General features: G+C 40.0%; 1 protein-coding gene across 3 annotated transcripts in view; it reads right to left on the bottom strand.

The window, feature by feature from the left end:
- Window positions 1-18,438, bottom strand: part of ATRX (ATRX chromatin remodeler) — a 64,569-nt gene that overhangs the window by 12,419 nt on the left and 33,712 nt on the right. For all 3 annotated transcript variants that reach the window (XM_064427190.1, XM_064427192.1, XM_064427191.1), the window contains 17 exons: window positions 17,025-17,155; window positions 16,314-16,526; window positions 14,679-14,772; window positions 14,057-14,165; window positions 13,234-13,413; window positions 12,715-12,856; window positions 12,214-12,323; window positions 10,223-10,369; window positions 9,850-10,027; window positions 4,860-4,997; window positions 4,480-4,655; window positions 3,481-3,598; window positions 2,752-2,882; window positions 2,371-2,459; window positions 2,038-2,207; window positions 1,012-1,165; window positions 616-719 (listed from right to left, as the gene is read on the bottom strand). In XM_064427190.1, coding sequence (XP_064283260.1) covers window positions 616-719; window positions 1,012-1,165; window positions 2,038-2,207; window positions 2,371-2,459; window positions 2,752-2,882; window positions 3,481-3,598; window positions 4,480-4,655; window positions 4,860-4,997; window positions 9,850-10,027; window positions 10,223-10,369; window positions 12,214-12,323; window positions 12,715-12,856; window positions 13,234-13,413; window positions 14,057-14,165; window positions 14,679-14,772; window positions 16,314-16,526; window positions 17,025-17,155 — 2,384 coding nt within the window. The remainder of the gene's footprint in view (window positions 1-615; window positions 720-1,011; window positions 1,166-2,037; window positions 2,208-2,370; window positions 2,460-2,751; window positions 2,883-3,480; window positions 3,599-4,479; window positions 4,656-4,859; window positions 4,998-9,849; window positions 10,028-10,222; window positions 10,370-12,213; window positions 12,324-12,714; window positions 12,857-13,233; window positions 13,414-14,056; window positions 14,166-14,678; window positions 14,773-16,313; window positions 16,527-17,024; window positions 17,156-18,438) is intronic.

The following is an 18,438-nucleotide window of genomic DNA, read 5'->3' as shown; positions in this document are numbered from 1 at the left end:
AAGTGCAAACACATGGAAGAGCTGGTAAGAGACTGCAAAGGAAAGGCAGACTTGAAGGAGTTCTTTAATCCACATCTCCTGGGAATAAAACTCTGGGTAAGGAGGAACAGCACCCTCAAGAGTTGTGGGAACATCTTAGTGAGGCATTCCAGGCCATCTGAGCATCACTAGGACAATAATTGATTCAATACTTGCTCCCTGTGAAATCCATAAGCCAAGCTGCTGCTGTGCACACAAAGCCTAAATTCACATTTTCCACGTTTTACACGCTGGTTTAAAGCAGCCTCATTTCCCTTCACTCTCTCTCTCCCAGGAGGAAGGATCAGGATTTGCCACACATCAGAACTTAACATCATTTTTGTGCAAAATTTAACAAAATGCCTTCTCTCAGATGTGAACATTAAATCTGCTTAGGCTGCAAGAAGCCAGGGTGACAGAGAGTGAAATCAGAGTCCCAAATGGGCCAGCAGTGAGCTCCTGCAGGGGAGCCCAGTAACCCTGCCAGCCCCAGGGCAGCCCAGAGCATGCAACATCCTGGTGGAAACACTCCATGGGCCCTGAACACAGACTTGTGAAAGAGCTCTGAGCATTGCAGCTGTTGAAGCAAACACTCACCTTTGTAGATAGGAGGCTGATCTCTGTCAGATTTCTCCCTGTTAGCCAGCTCCAGGAAATCTTCTATCAAATCCAGAGATATCAGGGACTGGCTGAACACCAGGCTGAAAAAAGAAAGAGGGAAACACAGAATTGATCTCTGGACTTGTTTTAAATATTGCACTGCTTCACTTTTGTTCCTTCCTCCCTCTGACACGACCTTTGAGACAAACAGGGCAAGACTTCAGTGGGGCACGTGCAGGTGTGGGAAGATCCTGACAAAAATGCTTGGCTGCTTCAGAAAACAGCAGAATGAAGAGTGGATGGATGGGGAACACTGTCACTAATATATTCTATATATATATGACTATAATATAATATATTCCTGAAGTCTCTCATGACATGTCCAGAACTTACACTTTGTCTCCCAGCTCCTCTGCCATTCGGAGGATTTCAAAGAGCAGCACCATCTTCCCAGAATGTTCCAACACCTCAGCATCTGCATCAGTGACAAAATCTTTGTACCAGTCTGGAGCTGGGCTACCAGGATTGGAAGAGGATGTAGCTTTGCCTAAAAAAAAAAACAAACAAACAAACAAAAAGAAATAAAAATCAAACATGAGAACATGGTCTTCATTTAAATGCTCTGAACTACAGAATTGTTCCCTCACTATCAGACTTAACTGGTATGAAAAGAGTCAAAGAGGCAAAGAAAAAACAGCATTTGCACTATAAGCAATTACAAGAGTTAAATATTTAAAGGATGCAGAGAGAGAAACTCAGCCTGCTTATAATGTAATTCCTTTAACACATTTAATCTCTGTGTGTAAATGTTTTACATACCTCCACCCCTTACCCATTTACAAGATGTTGCCACTGGGATGGGGGCAAAAAAAAGATTTCACACCTGACCTCTCCCAAAAATTTAAAATTACTTAGGGAAAGCGATTAGACACACATGAAACAACAGAATCAGAAAATTATCTCTGTGATACCAGATACAAGACAAAAGCTAGATTATTACAGGAAAAAAACACAAAAATTAAGTGTGAGCTGTAAGAAGTTTGAATAACAACTTTGAAGAGGTCTTGTGCTCTGCTCTGCTGCACCGGATCTGCTTGCTCAGCATCCAATTCAAATTCCAGATTTGAGTTATAACAGATATATTTCCTAATATTTCCATGAATCTTCCAGGTTATAAAGTTTTGTACTTCTAAATTTAAAAAATTCACTGTGCAGCTTCCCTGCCTCAAAACCCCCAAGTTGTAACTTGATGCCCCTTGTTTTTCCAGGTTAAATACAAAATTAGAAGTAGCAGGAGCTGTAACTGTGAATTAAGGAATTTGCCATTCTGCCACACAGCAGAATTCCTGACAGCCCTCTCAAATTGCCTTTTGCAAAAGGAAGGTGCCTCACATTTTCAGCACTCTGTGTTATCCTCACCTTCATCTGACTTTGTTGATGCTGGGTTGTTTGTAAGATCTTCTATATTTCCTTCCCCACCTCCACGAGATCTTGAATTCCAGACTTTAATGACTTCAACATCATTATCACTGCCACTGCCACTCGAGCTACATTCTTTTGTCACCTTTTTCCCCTTGGATTTTTTTTTCCTAAAAAAGCAACATGATACACCCCATTATTTTTTTTAAATTCCACTGAAAGAAAACATATTCTAACAGACACATAAAATACAAAATGAACATTCACTTTATAGGAACCACTTCAGTTCTATAAGGGAAGCAACACCAAGAAATTAAATAAAAGGTCAATTACTTTGCATAATCATCTGAACTTAAGCTCATGGAAGTTTCATCAGAATCTGAAGCTATGAAGTCATCCATGCTGTCTTCATCAAAATAGCCCTCAAAAGAGAAAAAACAGAAATTATTAACCATGCTCACCCAGAAGCTTTTATTAAACCTTTAACCATCTGCTTGCTCTTCATTTAAACAATGGTAAGTTCTACAAAGGCCTGGCCTTGCAAAATGGTTTAAGAATGACAACATACCCAGCAAGAAATATATGACAAAACCAGCAGCAAAATGACCCCACAGCAACAAAGATTTCCATTAATTTGACGAAACTTTACCTAGAGTTTGGCAGAGCTTATTTGGAAAGCTCTCAAGTGAGAGTATTTTGATATATCTAATTTACCTTATTTTCTTTACTAATATAGTCCAGCTGCAAACACCAAGGGTGAGTCCAGATTCTGCTCAACATCTGGAAATCCTGGAATAGTTTAGCTCCAGCTTTGCCTCTTCCACCTTCATTGCCACCACCTACACCTGACAATAAAGTTCAGGTTTTAGAGTGAGCCCTGAAGTGAGTTTGCCACACTCTGCTCCCCTTTGAAGAGCCCAGCAGAGCAGATCTGAGTGTTCTTTCCAGCTGCACATCATACTGCAACATCTCTTGTAAAAGGGCTCAAATTACTCACTCACAGCCATTTTTTCTCCCAGTTAAAGCTGTCAAAATTAGATTTTCTCCTTTTTCTTAATAATGAGAAACATGATTATATTTTTTTACATAAAAGCACATTGCTCCCCAGTACAGGAATGTGAAATCCTCTTAAAAAGACAGACTTGTCTATTTAGGTTTTGTAAAAGCAGCCCAGGGTGGAAAACACAAAATAACATTTGCATTTAGGTCTCAATGAATCTAACTAATCTGAGCTACCTTTAATGACCTGTAACACTGCAGTATTCTAATACAAAAAATACCAAACAACAACCAACCAAAAAAACCACAACCCAGCTTATTTTTTTTGTTGTCCAAGCACTTTAGTGCATGGGACAATGTTCAGAAAGTTGATTTTCACCTAGCAAGTGTGGCAAAATTATTAATTTATAAATTATGAAATGGCATCGGAGCTGCAGGACATACCTGTGAGATGGTCCAGGTAATACTGGTACAGCTTGCACTGGATGGGGGTCATCCTCACCTCGAGCACGTACTCGTATTTGGGGGGCAGGAACTTGGTTAGTGCTGTGTAATCCTTCCTCTGCAATTGCACAGACACTGCTTCAGGCACAGAAACATGGCAGTGACGCCTGAGAGCCAGCACTGGCATCTCAAAGGACAAAGCACTGTGGATCAGTGAGGGTGATCCTGGCGCTCTCAGCCCCAGAGGGGGAAAATCAGCCCAGGAAATAGAATTTACTGCAGGCCCTGCAGCAGGAGCCCACCTGCCCCACTCAGGAGCTTCTCAGGACAGAGTGTATGACCTGCTAAGCCCAAGGCCAGTTCCAAGTCCATGCAAAGTTCACTGCAACTCCAGGAGCTGCTCTGGAACTGCTTTTGGGGTTTTTTTAAAGAATCCTAAAACCAGATTTTACTTCTGTTTTGGTTTTTTTTTTGACTCTGACACTATTCTGTCTTCCCACACAATGACCACAAGAGAGAACTGCTCTCTATGGACAGGATCTGCTCTGCACAGGGCTGGAGAAAATCCATGTGGGCTCCATCCAAAGCTTTTTTTATCTAAGGTCCATAAAGTAACAAGCTCTTCCCCCTTTTGAACCTGAATAATTTTCATTCTCTCTTGTTTTCTGTTCTGATTCTCACAGATCAGAAAAAATACATGTTCAGAAATAACTGACAAACTATGCACCAGCAACTATCTCTGCAGACTTTAGGGCAATTCTTGAATGTGCATATGGAGTTAAAATGGAGTATTTCAGAGCAACCAATGTCCTACTCTACCAAAAAAATGTTCTTGTCTCCCAGCAGGAAATAGCTGTATCCTCTAATACTTGTATTTTAGAATACACTGACATTTGCAGAAAAGTTTACAGGCCTTTGGGTGATGTCATCAGAGTGAGACAAAAGAACTCCTTCCCTGCAGTGAAATGAAATGATGAGTTAGGGACAAAGTGTTCTCACCTGAACACAGCCAGCCAGCATCTCATAGAGGATGTGAGCCCTTTTCTTCATCACCCTGACATCCACGGGGGTGGAGTCTGCACACTGCCCGTTCTGGATGGGGTTGATGAACCGATTCCGGAACTCCTTAATTGAGCCAAGCAAGTTCTCCTTGATGAAGTTAACCATGCAGTGATCTAGGAGAAACAGCCACACTTGAGTGGTTCCAAATGCAAAGCACAGATTAATGCAAACAGAAAATAATTGTGCCACATCTAAATACAGAGAAATTTAGCAGGCAGCTGCACTGCTTCAAATCCTTTTCTTCCGATCAAACTAAATATATCTTCCATGGCTGACAGGCAGAAGTGTACTGGAGGAAATAAAAGACAACTACTCACATTCTATAAGATTATTCTGCAGTGGTGTTCCTGTCAGAATTATTCTTCTCCTAGATTTAATAGAATTCATTGCCTTGGAGACAGCAGATGCTTCATTTTTCAATATGTGTCCTTCATCACACACCACGAAGTCAGGACCTGGAAAGAAACAATATTAAATCTCTCCACAATATTTCATTGCCACAAAGAACCTGGCAGCCTAAAGCATCCAAAATTTGTTCTACACCAATGTTACTTTGAGGTTTTTTTAAACTTTTTTGTGTGTTTTATGGTGAGATTTTTTAGCACTGATTGGGTTCACACTCAGCCTTTTGCACAAGCATTCAGAGGGGCCACTCTGGTAAAATCAAGGCTGTTGCTTATAAAGTCTTCATGGCAAGGAATAAACTCAGCTTTGCATCATATTCCTGATAAAATGGTCTATTCCTGCTGCTGGTTGTGCATGGCTGCACCTCCACCCATCCTGTCAAAACTCAGTAAAACTTCCTTCTCTCCAGCTTTAGGCTGCCATCTACTGACACTTGGGCAATCCCAAAACACCCAAAAATCAGGTAACCTGAAATCTTTCATTAAGGCAAGAATAACACTAGGGGAACAGAGTGCAATCAGAAGTCTTAGATAATATAAAACACAACCAGATTTGATCTGAATTACAGACAAGTGAATTGCCACCTTGCAGCTGAAAGTCACCTCAGGAATGTCCTCAGCTTTCTTCCAGGAGATAAAATATCAGTCTGGTTTAAGTGAGCTGCACAAGGAATGTCAAAACCACAACACATTCCCACAGCATGCAAAGCAACTCTAATAATACGATAAATAATACCCAACTTGGCAGAACACACTTACTCTTAATTGTTTTCAGACTTAGGGCAATTTCTGGAATTTCTTTCCTTGAAAATGAAGTAAAAGATATTCTAGGATCCAAGTAGTAACTCAGAATAAATGTTTTACCAGCTCTAAACCTGACCTCAGTGAGCAGCTCGTGACAATTTGCTGCACCTTGGAGAAAAGCCACCAGCTGGGTTCAGCAATTCAGCACTAAAAAGGCCAATATTTGAGAGGCAAAGGAGGATTTGTCAGCAAGGACAGCGTAATCTTTTATAATTTACTGAGAATATTATGTCTCAGACTAAATTCAAACTGCCTTTTAAAGAATAAAATGAATTCTAGGGCACTGATCCACAGCAGAGAATTGATTACACCTCTGACTACACACACCAGTGACAGTCACATTGATCATGCCATTTTAAGGTGATTTAAAAGTGATTTGAATCTTACATGTGAAGGGAAAGGAATCAAGAAGATATTTCTTTTCAAGCACAAAACCCAAACAAAACAACCCCCAAACTTTTGAAACAAGTCTAGAAGACAATTATGAAAATCCACATACAAATTCCAAATGCACTCAAGCTTGTCCAAACCAATGTATTTCTGAATTTCCCACCTGCCACAGAAACATTTCCCTATATAATTTAATAACTTTTGTACCTTCCCAGTTTTGACAGAATGAAAACCATTGAGTGGCTAGACACAAAGCCTTCCTTTAATTTTAATTAACCTTCTCCAGCAGTGACAGATCCTTTCTCTAGTCCTCATTTCATTAAAAACTGAGATTCATTCACATGAAATTAAAGAAATTAAGTTAAAAAACCACCTCAAAACCTGTGTTTGGAGTAAGTGAATGACAGTAAAAACAAGAAAAAACCCTATCTGAGTACAATTATTCATGGTTTGTTTGGCAGCAATGCAGCACTGATATCATGAACCAACATCTTGGCTACAGTTCAGCAGCAGGGATTTTCATCCATTTGGGGGGTTTTTCCCTTGTTCTTCCAAAACACAAATGCAAATCATTATGGACAGAACATTCCTCAAAAAAAGGAATGTAAAGCTTAAAGGGACCTCAGGGGATCATTCAGATCATTTTCTCCATCTGAGATTAGGGTTATGAGAAAGGGGCAGACCTGACAGAAGTGGGGAAAACTCCACAGCCTTTCTCCTGCTAAAACACTGGGCAGTAACACCCAATTTGCTATAAATCTGAATAAATTCTGCCCTTTCCTTTCTCCTGAGCATGTCAAAACCAAGTGACAACACTCCTTTCATTAACCAGCTCTTAAATGGTAGAAAATTTGTCAGTTTAGTTGTTTTTCTCCTAGGCTAAAAAGCTCTACAAATGCAAACCTTCCTCAAAGTCTTCTTCTCACCCTTCTTACTGTACCTGCACAAGTTAACATATTGAAATACACAAAAAATAGATATATACAGATATATATACACACAGTTCTCCTGCTCCTCTGAAGTCTACAAGAACTTTATACAACTGCCAATGAAGAGAAGTCTTCAAGTTAAACAGTACCAGAATTGTTGTTAGTAGCAACAAGTTAAAAAAAAATAAAAATAAAGTGACTGAAGTTCTTCAAGCAGAGCACAGCAGTGATCAAAACCAACAGCCCTTCAGCAGTGGCACAAGGCAGCCTGGAAACCCTGCATGTGTATAAAATCCTGCCATTCTTCCACACAGCTGAGCTGGTTAACTAATGAAATCACTTCTCCACCCATAAACTTTGGCTAAACCTTCCCCCTCTGCTCCCCTTGACAGTGCAACACAAGCTTCTCCTCTACAGTATCCTACCCCAGCAGTATTCAGCAGACACATCTCATTAAACCAGCACTCAAATCCCAAATCTGCAGCTTTTTGAATGGGAAGTGCTCCCAGAGGCCCAAGGTTTCCCTGTTTCCAGTCCCAGCAGAAGCCAGCACATGGTTTTCTCTGCAACTGTCCAGGCTGACCACCAGGAGAGCAAGAACCAAATGAGAATCTTGGAATGCACACTTAGCCAATCCAAATGTCTCCAAAAATTAATGGGTAACAACACACAGACACTTCTGTCTTCCTGCAATTAGTTAAAATAGAGAAAGGGATGAGGCAGCATGAAATGCCCTCAAGCTGTGCCAGGAGAGGTTCAGGCTGGATACTGGGAAAATTTCTTCACTGAAAGAGTGGTTAAGCATAGAAGGAACTGCCCAGGGAGGTGGTGGAGTCATCATCCCTAAAGTGTTCAAAAAATTGAGTCATCATCCCTAAAGTGTTCAAAACTGAGCAGACATGGAAGCTCATGGCACAGTTTAGTGGGCATGGTGGGTCTGCACTCCACCTTTTCCAACCTTGAAGTTTCCATGAGTCCACAAAAATAATTAAGGAGTTAATTACAAGGTTGGCTTTCCCAATGGTCTGATTGCACTCTATCAACCACTCCGAGAAGAGAAGAGAAGAGAAGAGAAGAGAAGAGAAGAGAAGAGAAGAGAAGAGAAGAGAAGAGAAGAGAAGAGAAGAGAAGAGAAGAGAAGAGAAGAGAAGAGAAGAGAAGAGAAGAGAAGAGAAGAGAAGAGAACAGGAGGCTCCAGGCTCATGTGGAATTATCCAAAATCTCTGAGGGTCAATGTGCTGCAGCTTCCAAACTCAATTAAAGTACACAAAGCCATGAGCTAAGCCCAAACCCTGCTCTGTCCCAGCAGCTGAAGAGCTCTGGAAGGAGAACAGGAGCACAGCAGGATGCAAAAACCATGGGATGGGACAGGGAAGGTTACACCACTCACTGTCTCCTCCTAACATCCCACAGAGCAGCATTTTGGGCTTACACAAACACAAATCCATCAAGGGACAATGCTGCTGTAAAGACACATGGTAACAACCCTTATGTTTGTCCTCCCTTACATTTTCCACCAGGAAAAAAAACCACAAAAATTAATTATTGTATAACATTTTATTTCATCACTGCACCAGAACAAGAGGCACTAAATACAGAATTACTGTCCTGTCACCACTACTTTGAGACAGCAATTCACAGCTTTTCTCCTTAGCTTTCACTTCCTTGACAATATTCCCAATAAATGCAATATCCTGAGAAAATCAGATACAAAAGAGCACTGACAGAACAGGGCTCCCCCCTCTTTTTTGGTTTGTTGTTGGGGTTTTTTTTGTTCTTAATAACTACAGCTTAGGTAGGAGGAGTCAAAAAACCCACTGGCAAGAAGTGCATTTCCTCCACTGCTTAAAAAATATGTGTGGAATGAACACACATATCAACAAAAAGAGTTAAAATAGTTCATCAGCTGCTGCACTGGAGCTTCCCTGACTCCACAGGCACTGTATGACAGTCCAGTCAGAGAATTAAAACCCAGGAACACCCAGCTCCACTCACTCAGCCTTCCACACCTGCATTCTCAAGTAGAAATACCAACAGTACAGCAAAGTTATACAAACTTTTAAACCAGTTTTTAAGACATTCTGCATAACACTAAATATTTTTAGTTATCAGCTGCCAGTTCAGAATTTGTAGGGAAAATTTCCTATTTTGGTGAACCTTTCTAATCCTAAATTTTTTAGTCCTTTTTGGGGACCAGCTGAGAAATCAGTTACATCAACTTGGAATACTTTCAAGTGCTTCCATACATGTTGACATAAGTTTGCTAAGTTCAGCTCAGCTCCAACCAGACATCTGTTTCCCAAGACTGAAAAAAATAATTAACTGCTTCATCTGCATTCCCTTAATTAGCACTTCATTAACACTTGTTTTTTCACACTTCTAAGGTACATTGTCTACTATTTTCATGTGCAGTTGCCCCCTTAGTGGTAAATTTCCAACAAGGACAAAACAGCTTGTGATTGTAACAAATTAGCAGATTAAAACAGCCTTGGGTCCTCAACAACCACCTCCAATTACTTTGCAAAGGAAGCAAAGCCAGCAAATAAAAACACTTCACAGGAGAAGTTTCTATAATATATTCCTTGCATTTGATTTAATAGAAAAGACTGTTACAGGAATCTATTTACAAAAGCAGATGGGGGAGATTCTGAACAATTTCTGTAACTCAGCAAAAGCCCACAAAGAAAATCTGATCAATCTTACCAACACTATTTATTTCTTTGCTCATCTTCATAAACCTTGAAGTCCAAACTATACAAGCTGTATCAATTTTCACTTACCTGGGTCGACTAAAGCTTTGTTAAATATTTCTTTAAGTTTTTTACTCTTCACATTCCTGCCTTGAGCCAGGTTTCGATACATCTCGTAGCCAATGATCATCACCCCTCCCTCATCCTGCCAGTGCTGCAGCATGTAGCTCCTCTCCTGAGGCCTCTTCACAGTTGCCAGCTCATAGACCTTCAAAGAGGAAAAAACTCCTTTAATTCCTCTTAAAATATTCAATAGTGGTCTAATTTTTAATACTTCTGATGTATTAATGCAAGGAGATTTTTCACATAATTAAAGCACATCTCTTAGCCTTTAAGTGGTGGAGCTTCTCAATTTTGCAAATCATCCAGTTATTTAATGAAGAACTCTTTTTAAGCCTCTTACCTCTAGTTTCTCCTCATCTTCTAGACCTTCTTGCCATTTTTCAAACTCATTCAGCCAGTTCAAGGCAGTGTTGAGTGGACACACGACCAGGCCTGTCCGAAAATCCAGTTTGTCACATAGCAAGACTGTGTGGAGAAAACTTACTACCTGCAAGAGAAAAAACAGGCAGAACACCAAATAAACACCAGGAAAGAAAGATAAACGCCATCTATTCAACTATGTAATTAAATTACCAACAACAGCCTTGTTTACATATATTTTTGGTTAAACAAATAGAATTTCTAGTTAAATTTTCATATAGGTGTATTTGGAGATCATATACTCCTTACTCTGCGTTCCATGGCTGCACACATCCCTCACATACTGAGATACTTCTGAACTGCTGAATGATTTCATAGAGAACCCTCCTTTTACATTTCACCAGTCATTTTCATAAATTAAACACTTCCATCAGGTCGTTTTTAAGCTTCCTCCCAACATTCATCCCAAACACAAAATAAATTCACAGTTACGTTTCTTCAACTGAAGTGAACTTCAGTCTTAAAGCAGTTTCTCACACTTTTTTTAAGGTAATTCAAGGGAAATCCTCTCAGCAGAGCTCTGCAGCAGGCTATGGCAGTGTTTTTCAAGGATTCACCCTGCAGCCAGCCTGGCTGTGTGTTGAGGATGACAAAACCTCCTTGAGGCTGGGAAAACCCCAAAACCTTGTGGTGTCACTCAGTGCTTCTGCTGGGCTGCCTGTTTTGAGCAGCAGCAAACAAAACAGGACTGGAGGAGAGAGTCAGTGATGCCATGGCAGCTCCAGCTCTCCCTCTGCACTTTGGATGTACAGCAGCACAAGTTCTTTCTGCATCAAATCCTGGTGTCTGGCAGCTCTGATTTGAGAGAGGGATTGTAAACTGCATGGCTGTGCTTGGAACACTGGGCAGCAAGGTGATTTTAAAACAAAAGGCTTTACTGGGGGTTCTGTGTAAGAAAACTACCCAGGAAGTCTCATGGCCACAGTCCTGGCCAGCAAGTCCCCAGTTCCCTGATTTCCCTGACCTCTGCTGACATCCTGCCCTGCAGCTGGCAAAGTCTGCCAGAACTCATGGCTGGCTCAGCTCTTTCAAGAGCTAAACAACAAATGGCAACAATCACAGAGCACAGCAGTGACTGGCAGATGGACACAGATGGAAAAAACAACCACCTCAGCTTCACACACCAGCCTTCCAAGTCATTTATACTGATATATGTTTCTAACTATGGCTTTCTTTGATTATCAAGAAGTTACAGCCAAAATTACTGTCATGAACACATCTGGATCACTATAAAAACACCTTCTGCTGTAAGTATTTCATCAGACTACATGGTGGGTAAAGTGTAGGTGGAAAAAGCCCCCTACACAACAGTTCTGCAAAGCATTGCAAATCTCCACTAAAAGGTGTGATTAACTCCTCAAGAACCACACCAGCTAAGGAGGATCAAGTCTGTAAAAATACACCTTTCAAAGGTGATTTTTGAAATGATCTGCAGAATTGTAGACTGTCAAAATACTGTGTCTGCCACCCCCATTTCCCTAAGCAAAGCAAGTTTTCAGATATGCTGGAGCTGGAGATAAAATCCTGCTGTGCACCAGCCCCAACCACAGCTCAGCCTGGGTTTGCCTGAACTGTTCATACCATGAGTGACCTCAGTTCTCTGATCATCCTCAGCTCTCAAAAAAACCCCACAAACCCACCAGCATCTGACCTTACACACAAGGTCTGGCATTAAAAATAAAAAACAACCAAATCTGATAAACTTGTACTTCAGCAGCAGCAAATTAACTTTAAAACAGTCAAGAAAATAAATCATTTCAGGTTAAAAAATGAATGAGGACAGAAAAAACATACTCAAGATTATTCCACAGTCTTAGAAACAGGAGCCTCTCTCCTGCCAGCTGTATTTATTTTCTTGTTCTGAACTGCACGAGAACTACACAGCACTTGGAAATAAATTTTGTTTCTTACCTGTAATGTTTTTCCCAGGCCCATACAGTGAGCAAGAATGCAGCCAGAGCCAGGAGATGTCTTGGTTTTTTTCACAGATTCACAGCAGCAATCCCACATGAACTGAACACCTGAAGAAGATGATTGAAAGTTTGCTGATTAAACATTCATTTTATTAAAGTTCACCCAATAAGAGACAGCTGTGATCACAGAGATCATGATAACTCCTAGGAAAGCAGCTGTCAGGATAATTATGGATTCGCTTCAGTCCAGTGGGGTGTACGTGGGATGATCTTTGTCTTGAACTTGATTATATTCACAGCTTCATTGAAGATGTGGCTACTGGGTTGGAAAATGTTCCTGTGAGGATGCACATTGCCTCATCTTGAGGACAGGGAGATGAGAAGACACATTCTGGTTTTGCCAGTGAAGGAGGTTTTATTATTCTAATTCAGTCTGCATAAGGTACTGTGCCCCTGGAGAGAAAAAAAATTCTTTTTTTCCTTTAAACTCTTTCCTTACCATCTACTTGGTGTGGTTTCAGTCTGGTCACTATACTCCTGTGGACCTGCACTAAAGGTTCTTTGGTTTCTTCATCTTCATCTAAAACCAGCTTGGTTGTGATGGGACACTTCAGAGGTGAGGCATCCTCAATCTCTATCACCTGCAAACAGAAACAGAGCATCAGAGCAATATTCTCACAGGAGTAACACCCAGCACTTGAGACACTTCAGATTTACCAGAACTGGAGTAATTATTTATTTACTGAAGAGAAACTTCAATTCTTTACTGCATCACAACTTACTCTGGCACTGAAGTGAAGCAGCAGGGAGCTGAAACAACTTTCTAAGGTCACAGCAGTCAAATAAAACTTACCAAGGTCAGCCTGCAGGAACTGCAGAGAAAACCTGGGGCTTGTAAGACTGCATGTAAGTGGTTTTCAAAAATCACTTACTGAATTACACTGAGGTTGAAATTTACCATCTTAAACATCATCAGGAATTCAAGTGCACAGAAATTTACACAGAAAGCAGACCATACCTCTCTCAATTTCTCTCTCTCCCGTTCTCTCTCTGCTATACGTTTTCTTCTTTCTTCTTCTTCTTTAAGTGCATTTTGTGTTTCTGTTCTAAGCTTATCATCTTTAATAATTTTCCTGATCTTCTTCCTGCCTTTTCCAGGAGATTTGGAGTCATCATTGTCCTCATTCTCAGAGTTACTCTATTAGAAATTAAGTGAAATACACATTAGTAAGAAAACTATGGCACAGATCATGAAACCCTTCTTTCTTAGACAAGCTCCCAGAAATTCTTACACACACAGGTGAAGTTCAGCTAATAAGAAAAAAATGCCTTTTTTAAAAGTCTGACAAAAGAAATGCCACCTTAACTGTAATGTATTCTGACATATTAAAGATAAGCCCAGCTGTGCAAAGACAGCACTGAGGGCACTGTTATCATTTGATAGTAGCTACTTATCATTAATAATGCACTTTTTTTCATGTTATACTGGAGCTAAATCAGATCAGCCCCCACTTACACCACACAGGAAAAGAAACCCCAACACGACCAAAGCCTTAATCTGCAATTTGTCTCATCTACATTCAGATTAAAAATTCCATTTGCTTCAATATCATGCATTTTTATCAAGATCCAAATAGGAAAAGTTTTACTTCAAACATAATGTTTTACCTCCACAACAGTGGCATTTTACAAATTTTAGCCTGAACTGACACTGAGAACAGCTTTAATTTTTTAGCTTTAATTTTTTACTGTATTTTGTGCAGAGGTGTTTGAGATACCCTGAGCAGCTGGCAGAAGAGACAGGAACTCCCTATTTATTACTTCAAGACATGACACAGCACCTTATTCTCATTTTCACTGGATGAATCCTCCTGAACCTTTATCCTCCTTCGTTTCTTTTTCTGTTTGTAGCTGCGCTGGTTTTCCTCTGCCTCAGCTTTTTTGGCAGATCTATTTAAAAAGCAAAAAGGTAATATTACTGATTAACCATAATAATCCTCTGCCTCACTGAAAAACAATGGTAAAGGAGGAGTAGTAATTAATTAATAAGATATGCACTCCTTTTGTGCAGTTAGGGCTGACTTCTAAATTCTTTCCTGCTCAGCCCACTGGATACACAGAGCAATGAGAAAACCCACCAGAATCTCAGAACTATAAAACATTAGTTTTATACTGCAATCCACCAGCTGACAGTGATGTATTTAGCATTAAAATGTCCATTTTTTGTCGATTTTTTTTTGTACTGGCTCATCAAATTGTTGTGTATCCCCTACTGTGGTACAAATTCAAAACTCTCACATTTGCTGCAAAATAAATTAATATTCTGTAATTCCCACAGGCAGACATCATGAAGGGTTTTAAGAACTGTTCCAAAGTGTTTTAATTTTTACCATCTCCCTGCACAAACTGTACTACTAAAACCCAAAACAAAACAGGGTAAGCACAGCTCAGTTTTGTTCATACCTTGTCCTAGGCCTTTGGTCATCCTCAGACTCACTGACCTCCTCACTCACTGCAGACTCGTGGAACTCAGAGTCATTGGAGTCATCACTGCTCACTGGAAAAGAAAGCAGCATTTATTTCATGGTGAGTTCACTGCAAAGCCAGCAGCTCCTCATTGCACAACAAACTGCTTCAGAGAACAAACACTGCCAGGGTTCACGCCAGACAATATGGGACCCACATTTAAAAGATAAAAGGGGCACAGAGAAGAAAAGGTTCAAATCTAAAATTTAAAAGGTTAAAATTTAGAAGTTTAAAATTTAAGCACCAGCTGAGTCCTGGTGTGTGGCTTATTGTGCCACAAGCCTTGAGATCCTTATGCATGAACATCTAGATTTATTTTAGGGGCAAATGGAAGAGAGCATTAAATGATGAAGAACTGTGAGGAACAGTATGGAACTTCAGAAAACCAAAGGTGATTTTTAAACAGAAGTTTTTACTTCAAATGTTTTACATGTCATTTTATAACCATACTTTGAGAAAAGAGCTCTTATTTACACACAAAATACAAACTGCATCACTACATCTATGGCTTTGCATTTCTTCAGGTAGAGCCTCAAAAAGCAATTAAAAATACACCTAAAAGAGCAGCATAAGCAAGACTCTCCCAGCCACTTTGAGAGCCATCCCTGGCATTTTTAGCTAATGAAGACACCAGTATGGTATTTAACACCTTGAATTTCAGCCTGACCTCAAACACAGTGCAAAGTTTAATTGTTCTATCAATGACAAGGCTTAAAACGTGAGTTGTTCTACATACATGGGGAATGGTAACATTAATGACACAGGGCTAAAAAGGGCAAACTGAAATCAAATATATTGCTGTGTTTGAGGGCAGTCAACTTCAAAGGTTTGCACTGAAGAGCCCTAACTAAGCTGCCTCTTACTTGCACAGTAATTCATAGGTAGTTTACAGTTATTCTTCCTGCATGAAATGCTGTAGGTAGAGTTTTAATGCTCTAAGGGAGGAAAAACATGAACATGCAAACAGATAAAAATGAGGGTTTTCATGGAGGAAAATGCTAAACAAACCACATTGCATCTTTTATTCTGTGGAAGACCTCAAAAGCTGGCTGGCATTAGTGCAACACAGATCAGGGAATCCAGTGCCCCTTGCCTGGCCAGGAAACACCCAGAGGTTCTTTGTTCCTGCCTGCAACAATGAAGGGCCAGCCCAGGCTCATTTCACAGTGCCATCTGGTGCTCAGCTCCAGCCTGCTGCACTGCAGTTCCAGCATGGACACACTCCTCAGGCACTACTGCCACTCCAAGAGAGAAATTACATCAAGGACAAGGCTGATTTTCCCAAATTCAGACATCCTTGCCTCTGCTGTTTAGCATGGATATTCTAAGGTTCCACAGGATTAATCCAATTCAGAGGATACAGCAAGTGGAGAGAGCTGCACTTGTATTTGACATTTCAAATAAAACTGTTTATCAAACAAAGATAAGGGAATGCTAGATTTCATACACAAGGAAATTTAGATAGGGATTTTAATATCACAAAGGTTAGGATCTCCATTTTGACAAGCTTTGTATCTATTTTACAGAAGCAAGCATTTTTTATGACCAAAAAAAAAGATGTGGATTATGTACCTTTCCTTCTATTTCTGCGCTTCCCCCCTTCTTTTTTGTCTTTTGGTTTCACCACCTTCTTTTCTTCTCCAGACTCCCCATCACTCACAGTGAGCTTCTGCCTCAGCAGTCTGTGTCTGTATCTGGGCTTCTTGGATGTTTCTTCCTCCTCTGAATCTGACTCAGAATTAGGTTCTTCCTTTTCAGACTTCTTGTCTTCCTTTTCCTTCTCTCCTGTCACACAGAAGAGTCAGTACACATGCATACCAGTCACTTTCTTATCTTACAAGAATTAAAATCTGAATTAATTTAGGCTAAATTCAGTGCTTTTCCAGGGAATTAAAAGAAACAACACACCAGTTTCCTCCACTGTTTAGTACTTCCCACGGCCTGAATGCTTGGAATGCCTGTTCCAATGGTTGTGTTAGCCAAATCTCTCCTGTGCACTTGCAGGACTTACAGTTCTGTATAGATAATAACCCCTCACAAACCCCTAGGACTTCTTAATTGCTTACAAAATCCAGACCATAACAAAAAAAATAAAGATACAGAAGACTAAAAGTCATGATAATCCTCATGACCACATACGTTGGTCTCTATGTGGCAACTACACATCAAAATCAGTAATATTTTTTGCTGATAACTTTAACCATCATCATTTTCCCAAGTGACCCCTGAAATCATGATAGGTGCCACAGCACCACGCTTTCCCAGATGCTTTTTGGTGCTTACCATCATCTGCTGTGTTTTCAGGTTGCTTTGCAGGTTTCTTCTTTCCTTCCTCCGGCTGCTCTTCTGAAGACGCATCCTCATCAGAGGAAAGATTGGCTTTGATTTCTTCTAAAAGCATTTTCTTGGCAATTCTTTGAAGTAAAACAGAAAACACTATTTATTCCATTGTTCAAGTAAATCTGTGAATGACAAGTGTAATCCTACACCATTCAGAACTTCAAAAAAAGGGCTGAAAGCTGAACAAAAAAAAGACACGTGATGAAAAGTCATTGTGGCAAGACAGGATCTATCAGCAAAAATCTCACATTAATGTAATGTGTTGACTTGCTTTTAGAAAGCAGGTTTGTATAAAGCTTCTTAAAAAGAGAAGTTTCCTGCTTTACAGCAGACTTTAAATGGCTATAAAATGCACAGACTTAAGAGATTTCATTTTATTCATGGTCTATCTGGATAACTAACCACAAGCACTTGCCTTCCAGCAGCTCTTGCAAAATCCCTTCTGTGTTTATACCCAAAAAGCCTGACCAACACTACAGGACTTGAATTTCAGATAAAAATCATCATCTTATTTCCTGCTCCACAAACTGTCCACTCAGCTTCCCATGGTTTCACTGCAGAAGAAGTTCCCAGCTAATACACAAGTGACTATGGAAAAAAAATTTCTTTACATGCACTTGCAACACAAAAATCTTCTGAGTCTATCCAAGGCAGGTATGTCAAAAAGGAAAATAATGGACTTAAACAAACCAGGTTTTCCTTATATAAATATCAGGAATATTACAGTTTTCATTCATCCACTTAAAATGAAATATGTGTTTTCTAGCTGAAACTTCATCTGTTTTTTTTTTTTTTTGGGAGAATTAATGCATGCTGTGTGTACATAGTTCAGGATGGGGAAGCTCTCACACCAGTCAAAACAACAGCTCAAAAGCCATGGAACTGAACCACAATCCAGCCTCCACTTGGGAATGGCAAAGGAACAGGGATCTCTCAACTAAAATTTCCTATCCTACAGAAAACTGAGTTGTTGCTTCTATGGAACACTATAAAATGGGTTTTTAACAATCAGCATTTCATTTTTTCAGCCTGCAATGTGCCCCTAAAACATAATCATTTTTCAAAGGGACTCTTCCCAAGCTATCTTTCCTGACACTCCACACAGTATTTTCTAATTTTTTAGCAATAGCATAGCTTTTAAAAACACTCTCACACTAATTTATATTCGGTTATTATTAAAAGATGGAAGCAAAATAGTTTAATAAACATTTCAGTTTGTTCAGTGAGTCAGACCATCCATCAGCATCCAAAACACTCCCTCCCCCTCGCTCTTGAGAAGAAAAAGCTGATTAAAACTTTACCAAGCAGTACCCTTGGAGAACCTTAATTCCACATCTATCAAGAAATCACAGCATGA

The sequence above is a fragment of the Passer domesticus genome, chromosome 7, assembly GCF_036417665.1.
Source record: "Passer domesticus isolate bPasDom1 chromosome 7, bPasDom1.hap1, whole genome shotgun sequence".
NCBI classification, from domain to species: domain Eukaryota; kingdom Metazoa; phylum Chordata; class Aves; order Passeriformes; family Passeridae; genus Passer; species Passer domesticus.
Note: the sequence above shows the minus strand (reverse complement) of the source record. Positions and strands in the feature narration are given on the sequence as shown.